This window comes from Lucilia sericata, unplaced genomic scaffold, assembly GCF_015586225.1.
Source record: "Lucilia sericata isolate MDLA Ls3-8-SP2 unplaced genomic scaffold, ASM1558622v1 Contig000002F_arrow, whole genome shotgun sequence".
In the NCBI taxonomy this organism is placed as follows: domain Eukaryota; kingdom Metazoa; phylum Arthropoda; class Insecta; order Diptera; family Calliphoridae; genus Lucilia; species Lucilia sericata.
In genome coordinates, this window is record NW_023994043.1 from 524,659 (window position 1) to 549,842 (window position 25,184).

General features: G+C 30.5%; 1 protein-coding gene across 7 annotated transcripts in view; it reads right to left on the bottom strand.

Annotated features, from left to right (window-relative positions):
- Window positions 1-21,398: 21,398 nt before the first annotated feature.
- Window positions 21,399-25,184, bottom strand: part of LOC119615475 (zwei Ig domain protein zig-8) — a 316,266-nt gene continuing 312,480 nt past the window's right edge. For all 7 annotated transcript variants that reach the window (XM_037971698.1, XM_037971641.1, XM_037971582.1 and 4 more), the window contains one exon: window positions 21,399-24,169. In XM_037971698.1, coding sequence (XP_037827626.1) covers window positions 24,151-24,169 — 19 coding nt within the window. In that variant the 3' untranslated portion in view covers window positions 21,399-24,150. The remainder of the gene's footprint in view (window positions 24,170-25,184) is intronic.

Below are 25,184 nucleotides of genomic sequence, written 5' to 3' on the forward strand. Positions count from 1 at the left end.
TAAAAAAACCGGGATATTCGATATTCGAAAAATCAACATTAAGAAAAAACCGACACTGGTAAAGCAGAAAAAACCGGTTGAAAAATCGTGTCGATCACCCTAGTACGAACCAATCTAAATTTTTCACAACTAAAACCCCGAAATATCAATATAAATACAAGAAAATTTAAGAAATATGTAAAATAAAAGTAGGAAAATTTACCTCAATGCAAAGCCCCAGTGGATAGCTATCCGGACAGATGGGCGAACATGGATTAATCGACTCTATACCAATTTAATGGGGATATATGACCAATATTTTGTGCGTTACAAACATAAGTAGAAACTCAATAAACCCTATGCAATAAAGTGTTGTACGGTATAATTAGTTTTTAGTCATTAGATACGTGTTAAAATCCAACATATGTAAATGATGACTCAGAATCACTTTCTGAGTCGATGAAGACCTGTCTGTCCGCCCGTCTGTTCAGCTGGTTGTCCATGTAAACCTTGTATAATTCACCTAGCCCTCCTACAACCGAACATTACGATTTGGGCTTTTTAGTCGATAATTACGACAAATATAGGTACTAATGCTAAATAAAAGTTGGTACAAGGCTTCGTCTTGTACGTACATAATATATTATTCGTAATAGTCATATTAGTATAAGTCATTACCATGTTTTTGCCTCATATCTCTCTTATTAAGCGTCGTACATCTTTTGATGCTATTACAATTTCTATAGAGATTTAAATTTCCTATATTTTAGTAGAAGACTATTAGTGAATTATTATACCCTACACCACTTTAGTGGGGAGGGTATATTGGGTTTGTGCTGATGTTTGTAACGCACAATAATATTGGTCCTATACCCACCTTAAAGTATACCAATCGGCTTAGAATCATTTTCTGAGTCGATTTATCTATGTCCGTCCGTCTGTCCGTCCATGTAAACCTTGTAATCAAACTGCAGGTCGCTATTCTGAAGATAATTCAATGAAATTTTGTACATCATCTTCTATTGTCCCTGGGACGAAGCCCATTGAAAATGGTGAAGATCGGTCCATTATTTCACCTAGCCCCCATACAACTGAACCCCGGAATAGGGCTTGTAAACTTTGTAATCAAACTACAGTTCGCAATTTTGAAGATAATTCAATGAAATTTGGCACATGATCTTCTATGGTACCGGAGACAAAGCCTATTGAAAATGGTTAATATCGGTCCATTATTTCACCTAGCCCCCATACAACTGAACCCCGGAATAGGGCTTGTAAACCTTGTAATCAAACTACTGGTCGCAATTTTGAAGATAATTCAATGAAATTTGACACATGGTCTTCTATGGTACCGGAGACAAAGCCTGTTGAAAATGGTTAACATCGGTCCATTATTTCACCTAGCCAACATACAACTGAACCCCTGAATAGGGCTTGTAAGCCTTGTAATCAAACTACAGGTCGCAATTTTGAAGATAATTCAATGAAATTTGGCACATGGTCTTCTATGGTACTGGAGACAAAGCCTATTGTTAACATCGGTCCATTATTTCACCTAGCCCCCAACTCGACGAATAGGGCTTTTAAATTCATAATTATGTTTAATAAACAAAAAGCTGCAAAACCAAGTGTTATACTAGCCTTGATGACTCTCATGAATTTTATAATTATAGGGTCTCATTTGACCATAGCACCTATACAAAGCCCTCTTCAAAATTTGACTTAAACGTCCATAATTTTATTCATCAATAAATGGCTTAAGTATATCTGAGGCAAGGTACAATTCAACTACAATGCTTTATAGTCGGGCCTCGCCCATGAAAAATATTTTATGATAAAAAATACGTTTGATGATCTATGCATTTTATCTTATAAAACATTGAAGTATAAGCTTTTAAAGGGCACTATTGTTCTTTTCATAGTGGTATGGATAATTTTAATGAAAAAGAAGATTTATTTTGTAAAAATAAAAAAAAAAAAATTAGGGTGGTTAGGTACTTGAAGTAGAAAAAAAAAAAAAAATAAGAAACACTCAGAAAATTAAATGATAAAAATGTAGTTATAAAGCTTAAAAAGCTTGGATATTGTTAGGCATGGTAGACCATTTTCTGATGTTGAGGTCAATAAAAAATTAAAATAAAAGTTTCCAAAAACTTAATTTTACGAAAATCTTCCATCTTGATAGTGTTTTTTTGGCGCACTGAACAATTGGGGGATCTTTAAAAGCCGTTATTGTAGAAAAAAACTGTACTTTTTCCACTCTCTTTAGATGAAAGTACAGCTATTAACGATCTTTGTTAAATCGTTATTTATATAAAATGCGAAGACAAGAATAACAAAGTTTCTGAAGCAGTATTTTCTCTCTTCATGGGAACGTGACTGGAAAATTATTGTTTGATGTGTTAAATCAAAATTTCTATCCACGCCTTTGATTGCATTAATGCATTAAATGCATAATGCATTAAACAAAAATAATTATAAACAATATACATGGGGGCATCACCCACAACAAATTTATGCATTTTTATAAATAATACTCTGTATGCTCTTTGCCACTTATTGCGAAAGTCTTGCTCATTTCGTGCGACCTTCTTAGTCTTCTTCAATGCTATTTTCATCAGCGCCCAATATCTCTCAATTGGGCGGAGCTCCGTGTAATTTGGTGGATTTGCCCCTTTGGGAACAAAATGAATATCGCTTGTATTATACCACTCAATTGTGTCTTCTGCATAATGACTTGTTGCTAAATCTGACCAAAATAGCATAGATCCACTATGTCGTTGTATAAACCTCTTTAACGATCCTTCGAGACACTTTTCGATATAAATTTTCGAGTTTATTGAACCTTGTATGACCACCTCCTTGCTCCGTAAACCACAGCTACAAATTGCTTGCCAAATCATAACTTCTTTGGGAATTTTTCAACCTTTTTTTGGGTAAATTGTGAGTTAGCCCCTCCTCTTTTACGGGCAGTATATGTTTCATCATCCATAACTACACAATCAAATTTTTAATATACTGTTCATACAATTTTCTGGCACGCCTTTTCGCTAACGTAAGTTTTTCGGATGATCGATCTTGTGGACATACGATTTTGATGTTCCCATTTTTTGGCCATATCTCGAACCGAGGTGTTAGGTTTTTGTTGAAATTTTGAAACTATCTTCGCAGCGAGTGTTTTATTGGTAAGTCCTCTTTTTCTTTCCGAACCTGGTTTTCTTTGTGTTGTCAACCCTTCATTGTATCGACGTACCACCCTCTTAACAGTACTTAATGAAGCATTTGTCTCCCGCGCCACAACAGAATAACTTGCCATAGGATTTTCTATTATTTTGTACGCATCTGAGCATATGCAGTTAAAATAAGATCTGGCAACTTTTGCGATACAACAATCTGACAACAGTGTGGCCTAGACTGACCGGATATATGGGGAGAAAAAAATGTCAGAATCTTGTTCGTCTTAACCGCACAAAATTAGTCCCTTTCCAGATATTGAGATAGCCGAAATTTGAGCTCGATTAATAAACGTGAACACGTGCCGCTCGTCGCTCAAAGTTTGAATAAATCCAAATTTTTGGCAAAAAAGCTAACATATGAAGCTATAACTCCAGAAGGAAAAATAATAGAAACACATTTAGTACCTCAAAATAAAGCTAGTATTGTACTTCAACATTTATATTATATACATAATTCTTGTTACTTTAAGTCAAACAGAGTTACAACAGATTTTGTCTACAAAAACGTGACCTGGTCGCGATAGGAGCATACTTCGTATATTTTGATATTATGTGATTAATGTTGCTGTTAGGTAAATATTTTACATATTATTGTTAATGAATCATAATATATATGGATTTAGTATTTCAAAAAGATGTAAAACACAAAACTTGGTTGTAAAAGTTATGAAAAATTCCCCAGGCCATTAACATGTCTCAGAGCACTTGATTAGGAAATGTGGAAAAAATTTAACTTATTTTGAAAAATATTCTAATAAAACTATTTTATTACATAAAATATATCTATATTTACTCGAATATAAGTTTTTATCCTTAAAAGATATCGTGGACCTGTTCTCAGCTATGATAAAAAAAAAAAATATTTTTTACACGGCAGTTTCAAAGCTCCATTTTCAGTTTTTTAAAATCTTTGTTAAACAAATTTTAAAATTTTTGAAATATCACCGGGGCATTTATGGTCAATATTTTACAAAATATGTCCTAATTCTTTACTGTTATACATTTTAAACAAAATATTTACAGAATATTATATCTCAGATAATATAAAATATGTCCCTGAAGTTATATATAAATCGGGAAATCCTAAGGCGTAAATTTTGGAGGTCAAAGGTCAAAGTATTAATCAAATTGAAATACAAGTAACTAAAATAAATGTCAAAATAATAGCTTTAAAAGTAAATATTTTATAAATAATAACGGAACGTAATTGTCGAAGATCGATCTGTCGCCATGGCCCGCATTGTAAACGCTTGATCGACTTCGACTAAAATTGACACTTCCGTGTAAGAGCGCCCTGTTCAGAAGTCACTTATCATCGAAACAGCAAACAACAAACATCATCAAAACCAAACACCAAATAAAACAAAACACAATTACTTTGTGAAAACAAAATGTAAATAAAAACATAAAAAACTCAGTACTAGTGAACCAAATACAAAACAATTTTCTGCTTTTCATGGGAAAAAAAGGTTTGAGTGTTATATTCGGCTATGCCGAATCTTATATACCCACCATCAAAACTCGTTTGAATCGAATGAAACTTATGTCGAATTTCATTTATATACTCGTATTTTTAGGCCAGTTATAAGCGTAAAAGTAATTTTCTGAAGGGGACCTTATATAGGGAGGTAGGTTCAATTATGGGTCGATCCTTATAAAATTTGGTAGACAGAATTTGGTTCGTATTAAATTTATTTGTGTCGAATTTCATCGCTACACTCGTATTTTTAAGCCATTAATGAGCGTTACAGTCATTTTCTGAAGGGGACCTTATATGGGGGGTAGGGTCAATCATGGACCGATCAACATACAATTTTTTAGATAGATTTTGACTCATATGAAACTTACTTATGTCGAATTTCATCTATATACTAGTATTTTTAAGCCAGTAATGAGCGTTAAAGTCATTTTCTGAAGGGGACCTTATATGGGGGGTAGGGTCAATTATGGACCGATCCTCATAAAATTTTGCATAGTGATTTTGGATCACAAGAAACTTACTTATGTCGAATTTCATCGCTATATTCGTAGTTTTAAACAAGTTATGGCTGTTAAAGCTGCTTTTCGAGGGGCCACTTGTATGGGGGCTATCCGAAAACGTGGACCGATATTGCCCATTTTCAATACCAAACAAACCTTACCTATAAGAAATATTTATGTGGAATTTCAACCTCTAGCTCTTTCCATTCGGACTCTATCGTGCTTTCAACAGACAGACAGACATACGGACGGACAGACATGGCTAGATCGTCTTAGAATTTAATGAGGACCCAGAATATATATACTTTTGTGGGTCTATGACCCACAAAATGTTACAAACGGAATGACAAAATCAATATACCCCCCATCTTTTTTGATGGTGGGTATAAAAACAACATAGTGTCCACTGAATGTATTATCATTCAATGTTCTGAAACTCAGTTTCCTAGCCTAGAATTTCCTAGTGTTCGTTAGAAATGTTCCGCTTGACCAAGACAATCTATGGGCTCAGTGTCAAAGTTTCCGACATATTCTGTGTCTGGCACGTCCGATGATTGTTTATAGCCTTCCAATGTGTCCAGTTTACATTGACGACGTGTCCTATAGCTGCTTTTGGTCAGTTCACATAAAGTTATGTGTTATGAAGCAACGTTTCCAGTGCCTTGCTTGACGTTGTGCTTATGGCAGCACTTGTACCCAAACAGCTAATTGATATTACGCTTTTTGTCCAAAGAAGTCAACCAGATTATTGAAGCATAAGCTAGAATTAGTCTAATTACACTTTTATAAAACCAATGTGTATAGTAGGACTAAGACCCTTAAAATATAAACGGCAAAAAGTAGTAAACGTTTGGTTTCTATTTTAACATATCTTTATATTCAGATTTGTTTTACAAAATATTAACATGCTCGTGTGAAGGGGGCTTTAGTGCCGGTCTACACAGGAAAACTTTAGTCGAGAAATTTGTATACCTTCTACCACCATCAGTGGTGATAGAGGGTATATATAAGTTTGTCGTTCCGTGTGTAACACCAAGAAATATTCATCTAAGGCCCAACAAAGTATATATACTATGGGTCCCTATGAAATTCTGAGTGGATTTAGCTATGTAGGTCTGTCTGTCTTTGTAAAACACGTTCACGTTACAACTAAGCAAAGAAAATCAACCAAATTCATCCAGAATATTTATTATTATTCTAAGCTGTTTGGTATTGAAAATCAGCAAAATCTGTTCACAACCTAAAAAGTTATGAGTAAAAAAATTAGGTTTTTTTTCCTAATTCTTAAGATGTTTTCTCAGAAACTGTCAAAGATATTTCGATGAATCTGCCCCATAGAAAGGTATATATTCCCGGAAATTAGTTTATCAGTAATAACTCCTTCAAATATATTGGTATTAACACAAAATTTTGTACATGCAAATATAATATGAACAGAAATCATACTGTCAACGTAGATCTCAGTCGGTCCATAATAAGAAATTCCGAAAATCACCTAAACGCACATATTTCATTGATAAATAAAGCTATTTTGATAAAATTCGAGTTCAATATGTTTTGTGTACATACAAATCATTCTACCTTATGTTCTATGTATAGATAAATCATTCTATTAAAATGTTTTCAAACTGGCCGATTAATACACATTTTTCTGGACCTAATCGAAATTAGTTCGACATATGTTTAAACGTTAGTACGCTTAATGCGGAAACAAAAATTTTGCCAAGTTATAAAAAAATTCTCGGGAGAGTTTTCCCGTTTTTTCTACCGAGCGCGTCCCCGGGTGCCGGATAGGGGGTGGTGATGGACCATCTGTCCTCCCCCAGTTTTAGTTTGACTGAAGATGAGGGAGGGCAGATTGTCCACCACCTGGGAATATTATATTCGCTGCGGACCAAAAAACTGGAAAAAAACAACCTGGAAAATAAAAATAAAATGACCAACGGTGAAGGGCCTAAATAACCCAGTACCGGCGGCAAGTGTTAAGGAAGCTACAACTAAATCGCCAAAAGAAGGTGCAACTGCCCTTTCCAAAATTGGGAAGGCGCCGATTGAAAGGGATGTCAAAACCGGCCCCGATAAGGACACTAAACACATAAGACGGTACCCAAAGCATCATTAGCAAGTACTGATAATTTTGAGGAGTCAAATCCTAAAAGTGAGGAGGAAATCACTCACTCGCCAGAAGACAGAACAGCAGTGCTGTCCAAAATTGGAAAAGTGTGGATTAAAAAGACTGCTCTTGCTATGCCTGATAAAGACACCGCAGTGTCATCAATGGAACCCACTGCATCAATAGCCACTTCAGGTTACCCGGAGGAGTCAAATCCAATGAGCGGGGATGTGATCACTAACTCGCTGGAAGACAGTTTAAATGGATGACAATGCACAGTGGGGCAGAATGGAAATTTTTTGGAAATAAATCTGGCATTTCTAAACGGCTGATCCGATCGGCATAAAATTTGGCGTGAGCGTAGCCAAGGAGTATTCGAGTTTAAGTTTTGAAGATGAACCCTGCTGATGCCCCAGGGACGGCGCTGTGGCGGCTCAAAGTAGGTTACCTACGACATGTAAAATTTTTTAACTCGTGCTATTTTTTTGTTTTTCACCCAAATATATTTTCTGAAAGCGCTCGACGAGATCTTGAAAAAACATGCTTGGACATACTACTTATCTCTTATAATATCTGAGTTATAGGCATTTAAAAATTTAGTGATACAAAATTTACCATACCTTGGTCCGCCTGTTTTTGAATACCGGGCGTAATTTTGGACCAAATGGACCAAATTTCTTGTTAGTTAGACAACAAAATTTCCAATAATATACAAAAAATTTCAGATCAATATCATTTACAGATCCAAATACAGATAATTTAAAAATTCAAAAAATTTTAGATTTTTGCCGTTTTTTTGCCAAAAATGTGTCTTAACTCTTTTATTAATAAAATTTTCTTTAAGAACATATAACAATTTTATAGTTTTCTAAAAGGTATCTTCACGCAGAACGCTTTGGCGTAAAAAACTTGTCCTATTTTTTGAAAATGTTGCCACTGCGTCCTTCCGAATGTGACCTATTTTTTATCAAAACTTCAACTTTGGGCGACATGTTCTAAAATCCCAAAGCTGGGATCAGAAAACTGAAAGCACTTTTGGAAACCTCAATATGTTTTCTATTTACTCCAAAAGTATTTTCCCAGCCCTGAAAGAAATGTGGACCCTATGGGCAAAAAAGTAAAAAATCCCATTTTTGTGATTTTCATTCCTATTTTTGGGAATTGCGGGATGCCCTTTGACCTTTTCAATTTTTTTTTGCATTTTCTTATTTTAAATGACAAATTTAACAAGAGTTGAAAATTTCATTGAGTTTTGTTCATAAATAAAGATTTTGTCATATATTACATATTTGTTTAATTTCTAAAACTATGATTTATATCAAAATTTTAATAGGGTCGCAGATAGCTACAACAATTTAGTCCATATTTATCCCTTAATATCATTTTTTTGTTAGATATGGAAATTCTCGACTCTTTACAAAAAATATCAAGCCAATATCTCAATTACATTCAAAAATATGTTCATTTAAACCTGTGTCCTTTAATTTCATCTTTTTCATATTTTAGTATTAAGTATGACAGAACATACATTTGGTGTTGAATAAAATATTTGGACAATTTTTAAAAATTATTTAGTTAATTATTTTATTAAAGACTATAACATTGTATATACAATAAAAAAATTATAATTTTATTATGAGCCACGCACAGCACCTAAATCACCCCACACAAACCACCTTTCCCGCCCACCGAAACATAAAGCACAATTTAATACAATATCATCAGTTAGTATAATAGCTATTTTTATTTGAACTGTTTATCTTAAACATAATACAATTAATTCTTACAACCTACTTATATAGTTAATTCCTAACACTACTTATTTTCTATAAAATAATCTGTCATATCGGTATACATATCCAGAAGGTAATATAAGTCCTTTAAATCTTCCTTGTTTTGAGATGATAGAGTTTCATAACAAATTCATCTTTTTCGCATAGTTGAAAGAACAGGATCAGAAGATAGAAGTAAACTATTAAAAATATCTTCATTCTGTGATTGCCTGGAGCATTTTCTTGAGCTGAATAGTTGAACATGCTTTAAATCTCGATTCCTCGCTTCCTGGGCTTCTTCTGTTAACTCTCCAAGTGGAAGAATATTCGATTCAATTATTATTTGACCATGACACAATACTTTGTGTACTGTTGGTGTTAGTTCCCTCCATGGATACAGAGATACAAGTAATTTAGAAATTTCAGATGTATATTCCTCAAATCGATTCCCATTAATTTTATGTTTACTATTCAGTGCCATTAAAATAGTGTTAACTCTTCGAAGCAACTCCTTGTCGATTCCAGTTATTTTTGAAGTAATTTCAAAATCACGAAAAAACCTTTTCGCCGTATTACCGTCATTTGTACTACCGCAACTTGGAAGTGGTTTGTCGATGTTTAATCCCATCTGAACTTTAAATTCTTCTTGGATTCTGTTTTTTTCCGCAGCTCTCAGTTCTTTCAATTCTTCATTATTTTTTTTTGATTTAGTAAGATTCTCTGGCACACTTCTATATTTGAGGTCGTATGCTATGTGTAAAAAGTAATCCAAAAATCGTATTCTGGCATGAAGTTGTGAAATTCCGAAAGACAGGACTTCTTCATTAATATTTCTGCTTTTGTTTATATTTGAGAATTGCGACTTTTTATACCCTACACCACTATAGTGGGGAGGGTATTATACGTTTGTGCTGATGTTTGTAACACACAAAAATATTGGTCCTATACCCACCTTTAAGTATACCGATCGACTCAGAATCACATTTTGAGTCGATTAAGACATGTCCGTCCGTCTGTCCGGCTGGCTGGCTGTCCATGTAAACCTTGTGCGCAAGGTACAGGCCGCAATTTTCAAGATAATTTGATGAAATTTGGACCAAGCATGTTTTTTGGCACAAGGACGAAGCCTATTGAAAATGGTTGAAATTGGTCCATTATTTCACCTAGCCCCCATACAACCGTACCTCCCGATTTGGGCTTTTTATGCCATAATTACGTCAAATATACTAATATCTCTCTAAAAATTGGCACAAATAAGTTTTATATAAGTATAAATGACACTGCAGATTTTCGTAATGATCGCCCCTTATTTGACCCTAGCCCCCATACAAACCCCCCTTCAAAAAATGTCTTAAACGTCTAAAATTGACTTGTAACCATTTGTATCGCAATGAAACTCAACATAATTAACTATTATTTAAAAATATATCCTTTTCCAAAATTTAATGAGGATCGGCTCATGTTTGACCTATACTCCTATATAAAGCCTCATTTAGAAAATTTGGTTTTTATCAATAAATTGCTTAAATACTTTGGAATTAAGGTAAAATTCAACATATAAGTTTCTTTGTGAAAAATAAAAATTTTTAAAATATACTCATGGTGTAGGGTGTTATATGGTCGGCCATGCCCGACTATACTTTCCTACTTGTTCTCATTACATATTGAGCATCTCCAGAAGGAAGAAGTTTCTGTTATGGCATTGCTGACCTTTCCATCAATCATTGTTAAGCTTAGCTGATATGATACGTTAATAGAGAATTCCTTTATTTTTATGCAAATGGGCTCCAGTGCATTTATTTCATCTTTTAAATATTCCACTAAATCTTTTGTTGTTTTCTTTGACTCCTTTATATATTCAAATCCAATGGGTCTACAAAAATTTTTTGAACCCGGAGTTGTATTGATCCATATATCTTCAAATGAATTTCCGATGCTTGACGATGATGGATTAAGGGAATATGAACGAATTCGTAATGGCACTAATGATGACATAAATACACTTTTGTAGTCTGCTAATGTCCGACTTCCACAACCTTGTTTGTATTCTGGAAGTGCTGATAAACCGTCACATCCCCACTTACACATTAAGACAACATCACAGTTATGAATTTTCCTTAGTTGGTCTTCTGAAAAGTCTGACACAATTCTTGATGCTGTGTTTTCAAGCAAAGATGATATATCAATACAAGCTTCCACATCATTAACAGCAATAGGTGATGGTAGGATAGTTTGTTTTTTCTCCTGGATCGCCTTGTATGATGGTAATATATTGTGTCCTTTTTCATGCAGAGCTTTCCTTAATATTTGGTACTTATTTCGACTGAGACCCAGTTCCAACATAAGCGCTATTGCTTCCTCTTCAGTAAAATTTGATTGTGATGTTGGAGTTGGTATACTTTCCACAATTCGCTTAAGTCGTTTTGGTGATGCATTAGGAAGAATAGTTGCAATATGTATGAAATCCATAGGTTTAGGTAAAAAATAGTTATAAATTTTTTAAAATTTAAGCATAATAGGACCTTTCAATTATAAGGATAAGCAAACAAATAGAAAATAGGTAAATATAAGATTTAAATATGTTCTGTCATACTTAATACTAAAATATGAAAAAGATGAAATTAAAGGACACAGGTTTAAATGAACATATTTTTGAATGTAATTGAGATATTGGCTTGAAATTTTTTGTAAAGGGTCGAGAATTTCCATATCTAACTAAAAAATGATATCAAGGGATAAATATGGACTAAATTGTTGTAGCTATCTGCGACCCTATTAAAATTTTGATATAAATCATAGTTTTAGAAATTAAACAAATATGTAATATATGACAAAATCTTTATTTATGAACAAAACTCAATGAAATTTTCAACGCTTGTTAAATTTGTCATTTCAAATAAGAAAATGCAAAAAAAAAATTGAAAAGGTCATAGGGCATCCCGCAATTCCCAAAAATAGGAATGAAAATCCCAAAAATGGGATTTTTTACTTTTTTGCCCATAGGGTCCACATTTCTTACAGGGCTGGGAAAATACTTTTGGAGTAAATAGAAAACACATTGAGGTTTCCAAAACTGCTTTCTGTTTTCTGATCCCAGCTTTGGGATTTTAGAACATGTCGCCCAAAGTTGAAGTTTTGATAAAAAATAGGTCATATTCGGAAGGATGCACTGGCAACATTTTCAAAAATAGGACAAGTTTTTTACGCCAAAGCGTTCTGCGTAAAGATACCTTTTAGAAAACTATAAAATTGTTATATGTTCTTAAAGAAAATTTTATTTTATTAATAAAAGAGTTAAGACACATTTTTGGCAAAAAAAAAAAACGGCAAAAATCTTAAATTTTTTGAATCTTTAAATTAAAAAACGTATATTTTTGGATCTGTAAATGATATTGATCTGAAATTTTTTGTATATTATTGGAAATTTTGTTGTCTAACTAACAAGAAAAAATTGAGTCCATTTGGTCCAAAATTACGCCCGGTATTCAAAAAAAGGCGGACCAAGGTATGGTAAATTTTGTATCACTAAATTTTTAAATGCCTATAACTCGGATATTATAAGAGATAAGTAGTATGTCCAAGCAAGATCTCGTCGAGCGCTTTCAGAAAATATAAAAATCTTTGTATTTGGGTGAAAAACAAAAAAATGGCACGAGTTTAAAAATTTTACATGTCGTAGGTACCCTACTTTGAGCCGCCACAGCGCCGTCCCTGGGGCATATGCAGGGTTCATCTTCAAAACTTAAACTCGAATACTCCTTGGCTACGCTCACGCCAAATTTTATGCCGATCGGATCAGCCGTTTAGAAATGCCAGATTTATTTCCAAAAAATTTACATTCTGCCCCACTGTGACAATGATTGAGGTTATCCAAATAAACCTCCATCGGAGCGAGACGGCAACCAACGCTCTGATGGCTAAAATTAACACAGGTAAGATACATATAGCTTTAAATCAGGAACTTTGGACGATTCGCAACAAGGTTTCTGGATTAAATCACGAAAATTTCCAACTTTTCTACGCTGATACAGGGTCTCGACGGTCAGACTTACATGGCTTAATCGATTTAGAAAATGATTCTTAACCGATTAGTATACTCAAACGTAGTATAGTGGTATTAAGTTCCGTGGCATTAAAATAAAACAACAGAAATGTTAAAAACTATTTCAAAATTTTTGTAAATTTAGCAATTATATAATATCTCTAACTTTAAAATATTTCTGAATGCAAAAATTACATTAAAACTCTATTAATTACACTAGTTGCTCATGATATAAAACTATATGAGTTTTTGGAAGGAAAAGTTTAATTTTTCAAGTTTTAGTTTTTTATATAAACAATTTTATTTGTCTTCCTCAAAACACTTTAAAAATGGTTTTCATGTCACAAATATATGAAAAATTCTGTTGAAAACATCTGTGAATAGATGTCAGGTTTATAACTCATACTTCCAAGATTTTTTCGGAAAAAATATAAATGAGAATGTATGAAATGAATTGAGGGATATATTCAAATCCGTAAGTTTGTAATTCTGGAATAAACTGTCAATAATATTTTCGAGATTTATGTATTTTTTTAATTAAAAATAAAACGTAACAACAAAATTACTAAAAATTTGGTAAAAATAAAAAGAATTAACAAGAACTCCTGAAGGATGATAAAAATTAAAACCTCTTTATTTCATATAGGAAAAAAATAAAATTTGTTAATTAACCATACCATGAGTAAACAAAAATTATTAGTTTGTAAAATAGCGTTATTTACATACATATGTATTTCAAAATACTAAACGTATTTGTTAAAATATATATAAAATCTCTCGAATTTAAAAAAAGCATTGGGTTCCAGAAAAATATTTTTGAATACAACATTTTAAAGTATTCACTTGTATTGGCGTAATTTTTAAATTATTTATCTTCATGAATCTTTTTGCTTTATTTTCAATCACAGTGTAAATTATTACGTTTCTTGTTGCTTGTGTTTGGGTAGACATTTAATTCTGATTCTGATTTTTCCCTTTTTCAAACATAATTTTTTTTTTTTTTGCAAAAATTTGTCTATGTTTTATATACTAAAATTGGAAAAAACGCTAAAAATTCTAAAAATATTTTGTAAAAATGCTAAATAAAATGCCAAATGCTAAATCAAAATTTTACAGCTAAATCAAAATAAAAAATGCTAAATCTAGCTGCAACAAGTAAGAGTATATTCGGCTGTGCCGAATCTTAAATACTCTTCACCACAGTGTATTTAAAAAATATCAATTCTATAAAATTTTAATTTACTTCATTTTCCCGTTTATATCATTATTATAGCAATAGCAAAACGAATAACAACAACGCTAAACGAAATAAACACACAAAAAAACAAAATACAAGCACATGTTAAAATAGTTAGTCACCTGGACAGTTGGTGGCTAGGTGTAACCCTATGTGGTAGGTTAAATAGGGAGTTCGGGACTGTCTGACCGAACTGCTGGGCAAGGCAGTAAAACCAACAGACACAGCCATCCAAACATACGAAACGAATACACCAAAAAACAATATACACAAGGCAATGAAACATACGAAACGAAATACTCATAATAAAGCAAAAACAAAATACACAACGCAATGAAACCAACAGACATCCAAACATACGAAACTGAATGCACCAAGAAACAAAAACAATATAACAAGGCAATGAAACACACAGCCATCCAAACATATGAAACGAAATACTCAATAAATAAGCAGTGCTGTTGTTGTTGCTTATATCAAAGCATGAAAAAAATTGTCTTTTTTATGAAATTTTCAGAGGTTGTCTCGGATTGCTGATTTTAAATAGCGATCTTCTCGAAAGCATGTCTAACAGACTTATTGAAGATTCGGATCTCGCCGACATCTGGGGTCCTCTAAAAACTGATTTCAACAAACACACAGACAGACGGACATAGCTTAATCAACTCCGCTTCCTATAAGGATCCAGAATATATATACTTTATGGGGTCGGAAAATTATATTATAGAAATTACAAACGGAATGACAAACTTATATATACCCTTTTCACCAAGATGAAGGGTATAAAAATGGTGACACTGGTCTACACATAGAAACTTTTGTTTCAGCAACTATGTGTTAATTGCATTGGTTTGTTTGGTACGAACGAGAAGAATAACAAAACAAGTTTCCGAGTGCGAGAAATTCCGTACCGCGAGAAAGGTTAATGATATACCTTCTCTCACACACAAAATCAAAAGTTTCCTAAAAAAGTTTCCTTATGTAGACTAGCACTTAGATTTAAGAGGAAGTATTTTATACACCTCTTTTGAACAAACTATTTCAAAATCAAACAAAAGCTGATTTTAGACTTTTTTAAATGTTAAAGTTGACATCTTTCTATACTTTATGGATCTGTTAAGCTGGAGGTCCACACCACGCGTTCTACGCTTCTTCGCATTCTACGCGGCTGTCAAAAAAGTTGAATCAATGTTGTTGTGTGCTAGAAATTACAAGCACAAAAGCGTAGGATGCCTTGACGCGTATAATGCTTAAAGTAGATCTACTTTCTACTTTTGTAAGCGTCATAAGCGGCGTACGAATATGTCAGCTGATTTTGACAATTTATATTCTATTTTTAATGTGTATTTATCAATTTTAATAATTAAAACGAGTTAAATTGTGAAAATATAAACAAAAAACTTAAAAAAACGCGAAGTTCTTTGTAAATAAAGCACAAATTTGACGCTTAAGAAGCGTAGCATGTAACTTGATGCGTAGGATGCAAAGAATGTATGAAAAGCACGAAATGCTTTGCCGCGAAGACGCGTAGTGTGGACCTCCAGCTTTATTGTATCTTAAAAATCAACATTTAGAAGAATTCGGCATTAATAAATCTTAAATCCCGATTAAAAAATATAATAGATCACACTGCTTGATATATGCAAACATTTACAAACGTACATGTGTATCAATTGGTGTTGAAGCAAAAGAAAAGTCGCTTATTATGAGTCTAAAGGGTTCTAATAAATAAACACTTGCTAATCAAACAAAACATTTAAAGTCACCTTCGCAAAGACAATTTCAAAACTAATTCGTACATATTCTACACAACATGTAAAACATTATGGGAACAACAGCAATAACAAATATTTAAGGCCATCTGCTTTGAAAACCATTAGGAGCCAATCATAATTCATAAATCTGTATTGCTAAGCAAAAAAAAGTAAATTCTATATATGTACTGCAATATATGTATGCATATACACATAAAAAATCAAACAATGTTTTTAGTTTAAATTTATTTTGTTACATTTATTTATTTTTTTCAAATGTCATTTTTTGCGGGTTTTTAAATTTTTAAAATTTATTAAATCATAATTTATTTAACATTTGTATTATTTTTTGCTCAATATTATTTTTACTCTATTTTTTAATTAATTAATTTTCCTTTTGTATTTTTTTTAATATTTTATTGATTTAAATTATTTATAACTATTCTTTTATCGGTATCAGTAAAGTTTTACTTTACTATTATAGTTTAATGTTATAATTATAATGATTATATTAATATTATATTGTAATAAATTTTCTAGATTAATATTTACAATAATTAATTACAGATGAAGGGTTCAAAGGACGAAAGAGAACATGAACATGTGGTTTTGTATTGATATTGTTGTTAATGTTGCTGTAGATGTTGCTGTTGGAGCTTAGGAGTATTTTTTTTTGCTGTAAGAGATGTAGCGCCTTATTCTCACCAACCTTTATAATTTGTTTTTATTGACATTAATGTCATTTGGGGAATTCATGGAATGTATTTTATTCTAATTAATTATGTTTTGTTTTTATATTATTTTTTTGGGTTTGTTTGTTATAATCATATACAGTTATTAAACAAAAATAAGTACTAATTATTTGTAATACATAATTTTATATTTTATCGAAATTATTATTATTCTTTTGAATTAACCATCTCAGAAACGTACAAATAGTTTTTTTTAATTACGTATAATGTGGATTCTTGTGGAATTCTAAGACAGTAAAACTAGAATCGTCAGTCTGTCTATTGTTAGTACGATAGGTCTAGGAAGGGGGAACTATGTAATTGTTACAATTATAATAAAAATAGGTGGAATTTTTGGATCAGAAAATTATAGTCCAGGTTAGACAATAGAAGCGAAAGAAACGGTATCTGCTGCTTTGTTTAAAAATATACAGTTAATTGTTAATGCTGGTATGAGTCATTTTAAATTCTTCAATTCTAATTGTCTAAACGAAATTTTATATGGTTGTTTAGTTAAGAATTATTAACGAATTTTATATTATAGGGGCTTTCAAAAATTTTGGAACTGGTTTTGTACTTTACCCTTTTAGGTGAAGGAATAAAGAAAATGGAAGGTATCGTTTTAAAGATACTTAAGGACGAAAATGTTATGAAACTACAAGACATAGACTTTAATAATAATTTAATGAATAAAATTGGATAGATAGTTTAGAAAATATACGATGTCAAATTTAATGCTTGTTAAAAAAAAATTAAAAAATATGAATTTAGACATTTTGGAGAACTTTACGTGAAGAATTTGTGTGCTGAATTTCAGAATGGAATTTCGAAATCGGAGAGTGTCATGTTCAAAATCCTACTTTTTTATGTTCGAAATTTTATGAAATTACCCTATACATTCATATTTGCAATTTTCCATTCTGTATGGCACACATATATGTATATTTTTAAATTGCAGTTTAATTATCTTTTTCATATTGAATTTTAATAAAAATAGAAATTTTCATATATTAGACAACTGAACAATTTAAAACGAATTTAATTGTCACACGTATTTATGTTGCACATAAATTTAAAGTGAATTTGCGAAACTATAATATGAATTGTACTCTTATACTAGTTATATATGTACATAAACACAGTACATACATAAGCACAATGTACCTACATACATATTTAATGAATAATAAATAATTATATAAATCATCAGATTATATAAACAATTATTTATGTTAATTCGGCGAGAAATAAATCCATGACATACATGTGTTACCTGCCAATATGGTTTCACTTTTTCTGCTTAATTTTTTGTATATTTAAAACAATAAATATTATTATTAAAAATAAAAATAAACGCTATTACTTTATTGAAACTATTGTTTGTCAGATATTAAGCAGGCATTGATTGCATTTAATATTTAATAACAACAACTGATAAACATTTCTACTGAAAGTAATTTAATTTTTTAATGTTACGTTATTTTAAATGTTTACGTAATTTAAATTATTTGTGAAAATTACTTTTGTGCGGACATAATTCTATGGATATGCAAAATTTAATTTAATCCATTACCACACTTTATGTTATTATAATGACACCTATTAAATGGGAGATCTTAGTAAAAGGGTTTTTTCTATATATGTATATAAAAGAGTAGTGTTACTGACTGACTGATTCACCATCGCACAGCAAAACGGCTGAACCTAGAATCATGAAATTTTGTTTTTGGTTATTTTGGTTGGTACATTTAGGGGTAAAAACCTGTATCTACTCTTAAAATGAGCAGATGGGTGTCGGGTACTTTTTTGAAATTCGTACTTTTAAGGTACCTTCTTTGGCCCTTTATAACTTTTTAACTAATAAACTTAATAAAATGTTTGTACATATTTTGGATATATCTTCCAAAATTATGAGACACCTGTTTCGTACTTTCTTAAAATTCAGTCCCTTTTGGGTGTAAAAGAGAGAAAACTGCATTTTTGGTACTTTTTTAGCACATTAAGAAAACTTTTTCGACTTAGACTGTGTGCCAAACGGCAGCAAAAATTCTATGGTAAAATAAAATTTTCTTATGGTGGAAAATATTTTCACTTTTGCTGTGCCAAACGAAATCTTTTTTGATTACATTAAATTTTGACAATTGTCACTAATTTCACAAGAAAAGCTGCATTTATTTAAATAAAAGAAACACTTTTATTGATTTTTTTATTTTTAAAATAAATTTCTACAATCACAAATGTATTACAAACTAAAATTATAAAATATTTTATTTTTTGTATTTTCAAATTTTTCTTTTCAATTGTCAAAAATTTATGTAGCCCGATGAGCTAGTAAAATTTTATTCACCTCATATCTATCAAAAATTTACATTTTCAAGTAAATTGTTACCGACTGGCACACACTCTTATTGACGTATACCTATTGAATTACGTACTAAGAGCGTGTGCCAAATGATAGCAAAGTTCTATGGTGGATTGTAATTTTCCTATGGTGGGAACATTTTAACATTTTGCTGTGCCAAACGATATCTTTTTTGATTACATTAAATTTTTACAAATGCCACTAATTTCACAAGAAAATCTGCATTTATTTTAATAAATGAAACACTTTTATTGATTTTTTTATTATTAAAATAAATTTCTACAATCACAAATGTATTATAAACTAAAATTATAAAATATTTTATTTTTTGTATTTTCAAATTTTTCTTTTCATTTGTCAAAAATTTATATAGCCCTATGAGCTAGTAAAATTTTATTCACCTCATATCTATCAAAAATTTACATTTTCAAGTAAATTGTTACCGATTGGCACACACTCTAACTCTGTAATATGTATAGAAAATAAGCTATTGCTAACTTAATTTGGAATTCGGTCTATATGGGACCAAATTCGGGTAAATTGTTTGGTACTTTTTGAAAGCACAATTTTTCTGAAAAAAATTAATGTAAATTTGAATCGTTTGAGTTTTATCTGTGATATATAGATTAAAACACGGAATATTTTGTAAACTTAATTCTAGAAAAAGTCTATTCCTAGAATAAAAGGGGGAAAGTGGTACTCTTTTTATTAGTACTTTCCACAAAGGTTATTCCACTTTTGGTATTTTTTCTTTCTCCAAATTATACTCTTTGCATGTTCTATGGAGAATTTTTTAGTACTTTATATTTCTCAAATGGTACATTTTAAATTTTCTAAAATAGTCTACCTAGAAACATAAATTTGAACATATGTACATTAGGGATATAACTATTGACATATTTTGCAAATATGCAAGTTGGCATAGCTAAGTCGAATAGAGCATTAAAAGATATGAAAAACCACGGTATTAGTTTTTCGCGATTGTTAAAAAAGCTCACGCTCCAAATGTCTGTGCGTCTGTTTATTCAAATCAATTTTTTAAGGCCCCATATGTCCTTGGAATCCAAATCTTAGATTATTTTATTAGATATTTCTCTTTGTAAAACCAGTAAATAGATTTATAAGTATCAAAGATATGATCAAAACAGATACGATCAACAAATTTCAACTCGTTTGGTGCGGGAGTGTTGTGTTTCTTATTATTTTTTATGGAGTTTTTGATTAGGGGATGTAAAATTTTATATTTGCAAAAACATCAAAAAGTCATTACCCAAATGTTTGTATATACACATTTCCACCGAAAAGTCTGCTTTTGTCACATCATATCCGTGTAAATACCAAAAAAATGAAAACTTAAACAAAAACTTTGATTTATATTAGAAATTGGTGTTGGTCCGTGATGTTTTTGCTTCCAAATGACATAAAAAATAATTTTCACTAATATACAACATTGGCTATCACGTGGTGGTATGCCAAAAATTTCGCCAAATTAGTTATAACCCTAATATACATGGCCCTGACTGAATAATATTCTGTAAGTGGAGACTCTTTGGTACTTATCCATTCTTCAAATGGTACCTTTTGGTACCATGTTCCAAATGCACTCACACCGTAAAAATAGACATTTAATTAAATAGGTTGTAGTTTTACTTCAAAACGGCGCATATTTGATAGTACATACTTTAGTAAATATATATTTCCTAAAATAGGTAAAATTACCCAGGAAAACCTTACATTGAAAAGTAATGATTAAAATGCTAATAAAACCTCTTTTCACTACTTCTTCATTAGCATTTTAAGTCATTATTTTAACTAGGTGATGTCATTGGAGGCAAGTACTTCCACGTTCGCTTACAAATAGGGAGTTTAAGAAGAACTTGCAATTTCTCGTACAAAGAAGTCGTTTAGTAAGTTGTTTTATTTTTTAATAATAAAAAGAGCCAGCTAGAATACGAACCAGGGACTTCGGTTTGTTACTCAAATGTTCTACTCACTGCTTAGCTATTTTATTGCGCGCCAAATAATGATTTTCACATACAAATCTAATTTTGTTTTCATTTTTTGTAAAACACAATTCTTAACATGAAATTAAATAATATGTGCAAACAAAATGACAAGGCTGAAAATAAAGTACTTCCATATCTGGTTATAAGAAAGTCATTATTAGAGTACTTCTAAGTAATGCAGACGGTAAGTAGTAGTCATTGAAAAGTACATAAGTGGTTATGGAAGTACAACCCATTACCGAGTTTTTGCTGGGTATATATATAAAATACAAAAAAGAAGTAAACAACAAGCATTAGGATAACTACAATTAGCATAGGAAATGGAGTTGGATTGGCCATACTATCAAAGAGATTCCCGATAGTATCATAAGGAGCCGGGGCCATTTTAATGAATTGTTCTTACTCAAAAACTACGATATATATCCTGCATTACTTTGAAGGAGTCTAGTAATGACTTACACATAACTACATATGTAAGTACTTACTTTTTAGCCTTGAAATTTTGTTTTCGGATGTTGTTCTTTCCAAAAACTTTTTTTTTGACAAAACGAATATTTTACCTTGAAGGCAATTTTCTTTTTCTCAAAAAACAAAACTACTTACTTATTTGCTGGAAATTCCAAATTAAATATTTTTGATTACACTGTAGGCTATGCACTGTATTATTGATTTTTATGGACTTGTGTATTGACAAGTATATTGATAAGTCTTTTAACTCCTCGAGTCCAAATGTACATGCCCATTGGCTAGACTAATATGTATAGTATATAGTAAATGTACTACTTGAACTGTGCTATTTTCATATGTATGTCAAAGAGTATTAAAGAAATTACAATAGTACTGAATTTTCCAGTCCTGCATTTTCAACAAAACATTTTTAATTATTACATGTGTATTATTTTGAAAGGAAATACAAATTTTTCTAAGAACTAAAATGTGTATATTTATGTATTGGAAATCTTCACATAGGATATTTTAAGAGAGGTAACAGCCTTGTCTCGGCAAGAAAAACTTTTTTTATTTTTACAGTGAGGAACATAGCTAGAATTGTAAAATCATAAATTTATCAAATTTCTTTTTAATCAAATAATAATTAATTTTCCATATGAATATGTATTCAGTTATTTTGCAATATTTTATTCAATATATATTTTTTGTATGATATAATACATTACAACAGGTTGAAATATTGTACAGATACCGTTTTGAAATTACGTCATTTGTTGCTTTTAAATTCATTCAGGTATTTTCTATAGATTCTAAAGAATTTCATGTGATTTTATGTGTTTCATGTATGAATTTTGTATTGATGTATACAATAATTTTTGTTTTAAATTAATTAGTTTTTATTTTTGTTCTGTAAATGCTTACAAATACTAATGTTGTCTCACAAGGTTTATCTGCAATGTTCTTTTGCTGTTTTGTCTTTTTTATTGGAATTTTTGCAATTAAAATATAAAATCTATAAACAATAATAAATATTTTGAATATTTTCTCTTTTTACGTACAATAAGTTTAGTTTTTAACCTAAATTTACAATAAAATGAATAATGGACAAAAACTTAACAAACATGCTGTACAAAATATATTTTCAATAGAAAATTTTACATAATAGAATTTTCTGTCATTTGTTCGGTTTGTATTTTAAATTTTCTTATAATTTGTATTATTAGTTTTCTTTTCTTTGCTTTTTTAATATGTATATAAAATTTCATTTGGTAAATACAAGCACACAGACACACCCTTTCACACATACCACCCAGAACTAAAAACAACAACCTTCACACATATAAACAATTCTAAAATAAATTGTTTTATTCAGGTATTTAAGACTGTACAAGAGGGAATAAAACAAAAGGACATTCCAAACATGCATACACATGTCGAGAGAAAAACAGGTGTGAATTTTTTATTTTTTTTATTCAAAGATAAATTTATAGTTGATATAGTCAAACAAAATACATGTAAAGGCAATTTAAAAAATCTTGGTCAATTATTTAAATTTTACTTTAAAGGACATTTTACTTTTTTTTTCACTTCTGGTCCATAACATACGATATATGTAGTCTTCTTTAAATTTCAATGAGCAGCAGGATAATTTCTCTAGTTTTTATATGTAAGAATCAACTCATTCAAAATGTAAATTTTACTTAAATTTTCTTGGAGCACTTTATGGTTATTTGGCAACCAGTTTGTGAATTATTGCTTCTAAACTATTTTTAACTTTAAATAATGCACACACCTATTTTTCTGTCCATATGTCTTCATATGCATATATGTACATATGTATGTATGTTAATAAAACAATATAATGAACAATTAAAATTTAATGAAAATCAAATTATTTTAATTGTTTGTGGGCGTGTGTGATCGCGTTATTTCGTTATTTGTATGTTTGTATTCTATTGAATTATATTTATTATGTTTTTAATTTATTTAATTATGCTACAGATATTTATTCATTAGAATTATAGTGATTTTTTGACACTTATCATTAAGTAATTTATAGTATTAATTATTAATTTTGTTATTACTATTAGTAAACAATAATAATAATAATATTACTAGTTATAATTATATGTATGTTTTCATGTATTTATGTTGTATAGTACATTTATAATAATTATTAAAAAAAATCATGCATTTTGTTTTGTTGCTTCTTTTATATTGTTGCCATTCTTATTAAAGACTAATTAATTACAGTAGTTTTGCTAAATAATACACATTCACTTACAATAAATTTACATAATACACCTACAAACATACATTTATACATATGAATGTATGTATGTACGTATAAGATGTAAATAGATTTACTATTAATTTTATTATTAAATCTCTTAACATGTTTGTAAATTGGAAACTTAAATAGGATTTAATTTAGTTCTATAACACTTTTTTTCATTTGCTAAATAAGTATTTATACGTTAAAGAAGTCTTAAGTTAGAAATATCCGCCTGAAAGAAAATTGCAAAAATAAATAGATATAAATGCACATGTATATAAAATTGCTTATTAGGCGTGAATAAAACTAAATAAATATTGTTGTTGAATTTTTAATTAATATTTTTCTCAAGACATTCACAGTATTCTCGCCACGTGCATGGATTTGAAATAATACGACACTGCCAGTAATTAGTTTAAAATTATATTCGACCTTATTTGATTAGAGGATATCTGCATTGAGGCATGGAGAAAATACAATTCTTTGAACCAAAAATGATTCTTTTTTCCTTTTCTTAACTCGAGATTACATATCGGTTAAATCAATGTCTACTTATTCTGCCTTTATTTTCATTTGCAGAATAAGTAGATCGACAAATTTTTAAGCCAGAGACCAAAGTATACTTTTCTAAAGGATTAAGCTACACTAAATTCGAATCTGAATCAGAATATCCCTATCATATCTTATTTGATTTCAGATTTGAGGCCCCTTTTGGCAGGTAATAACAACGCCAAGACTTCTTTATTTATAAAATGTTGTATGCCATCTGAAAGTCCCTTCTGTCAGTTTTGAAATGAATGACAATCATCTGACATGACTTTTTTCTTTTTCGAGATATCTTTACCTTAAGCTTGATACAACAATAAATTAACAAAAACTTTTTTCCGTACATTTTGCATTTATTTTAAATATTTATACATACATTCCAATTTCCCTCATTTTTTCTGTAATTACCGAGATATCATTCGTTGAAGTTGATGGACGGACAGACATCGTTAAGTCGAATCTAAAATCATTTTCAGTCGTTTGGAACATCTTCAGGTAGGTGTGGATCCAGTATTATTGCTCGTTATAAACAATATTTTCAAAGCATAATATCCTCCTCACTATAGTAGTGTATGGTATTAATACAATGAATATAATGAAAACCTTGAGTTTTCAAGCATTAGTTGAAGATATCTCGAAGAAGAAAGAAACTATGTCAGATGTTAAGCTTTTATTTAAAATGTATAAATAAAAATGTCTTG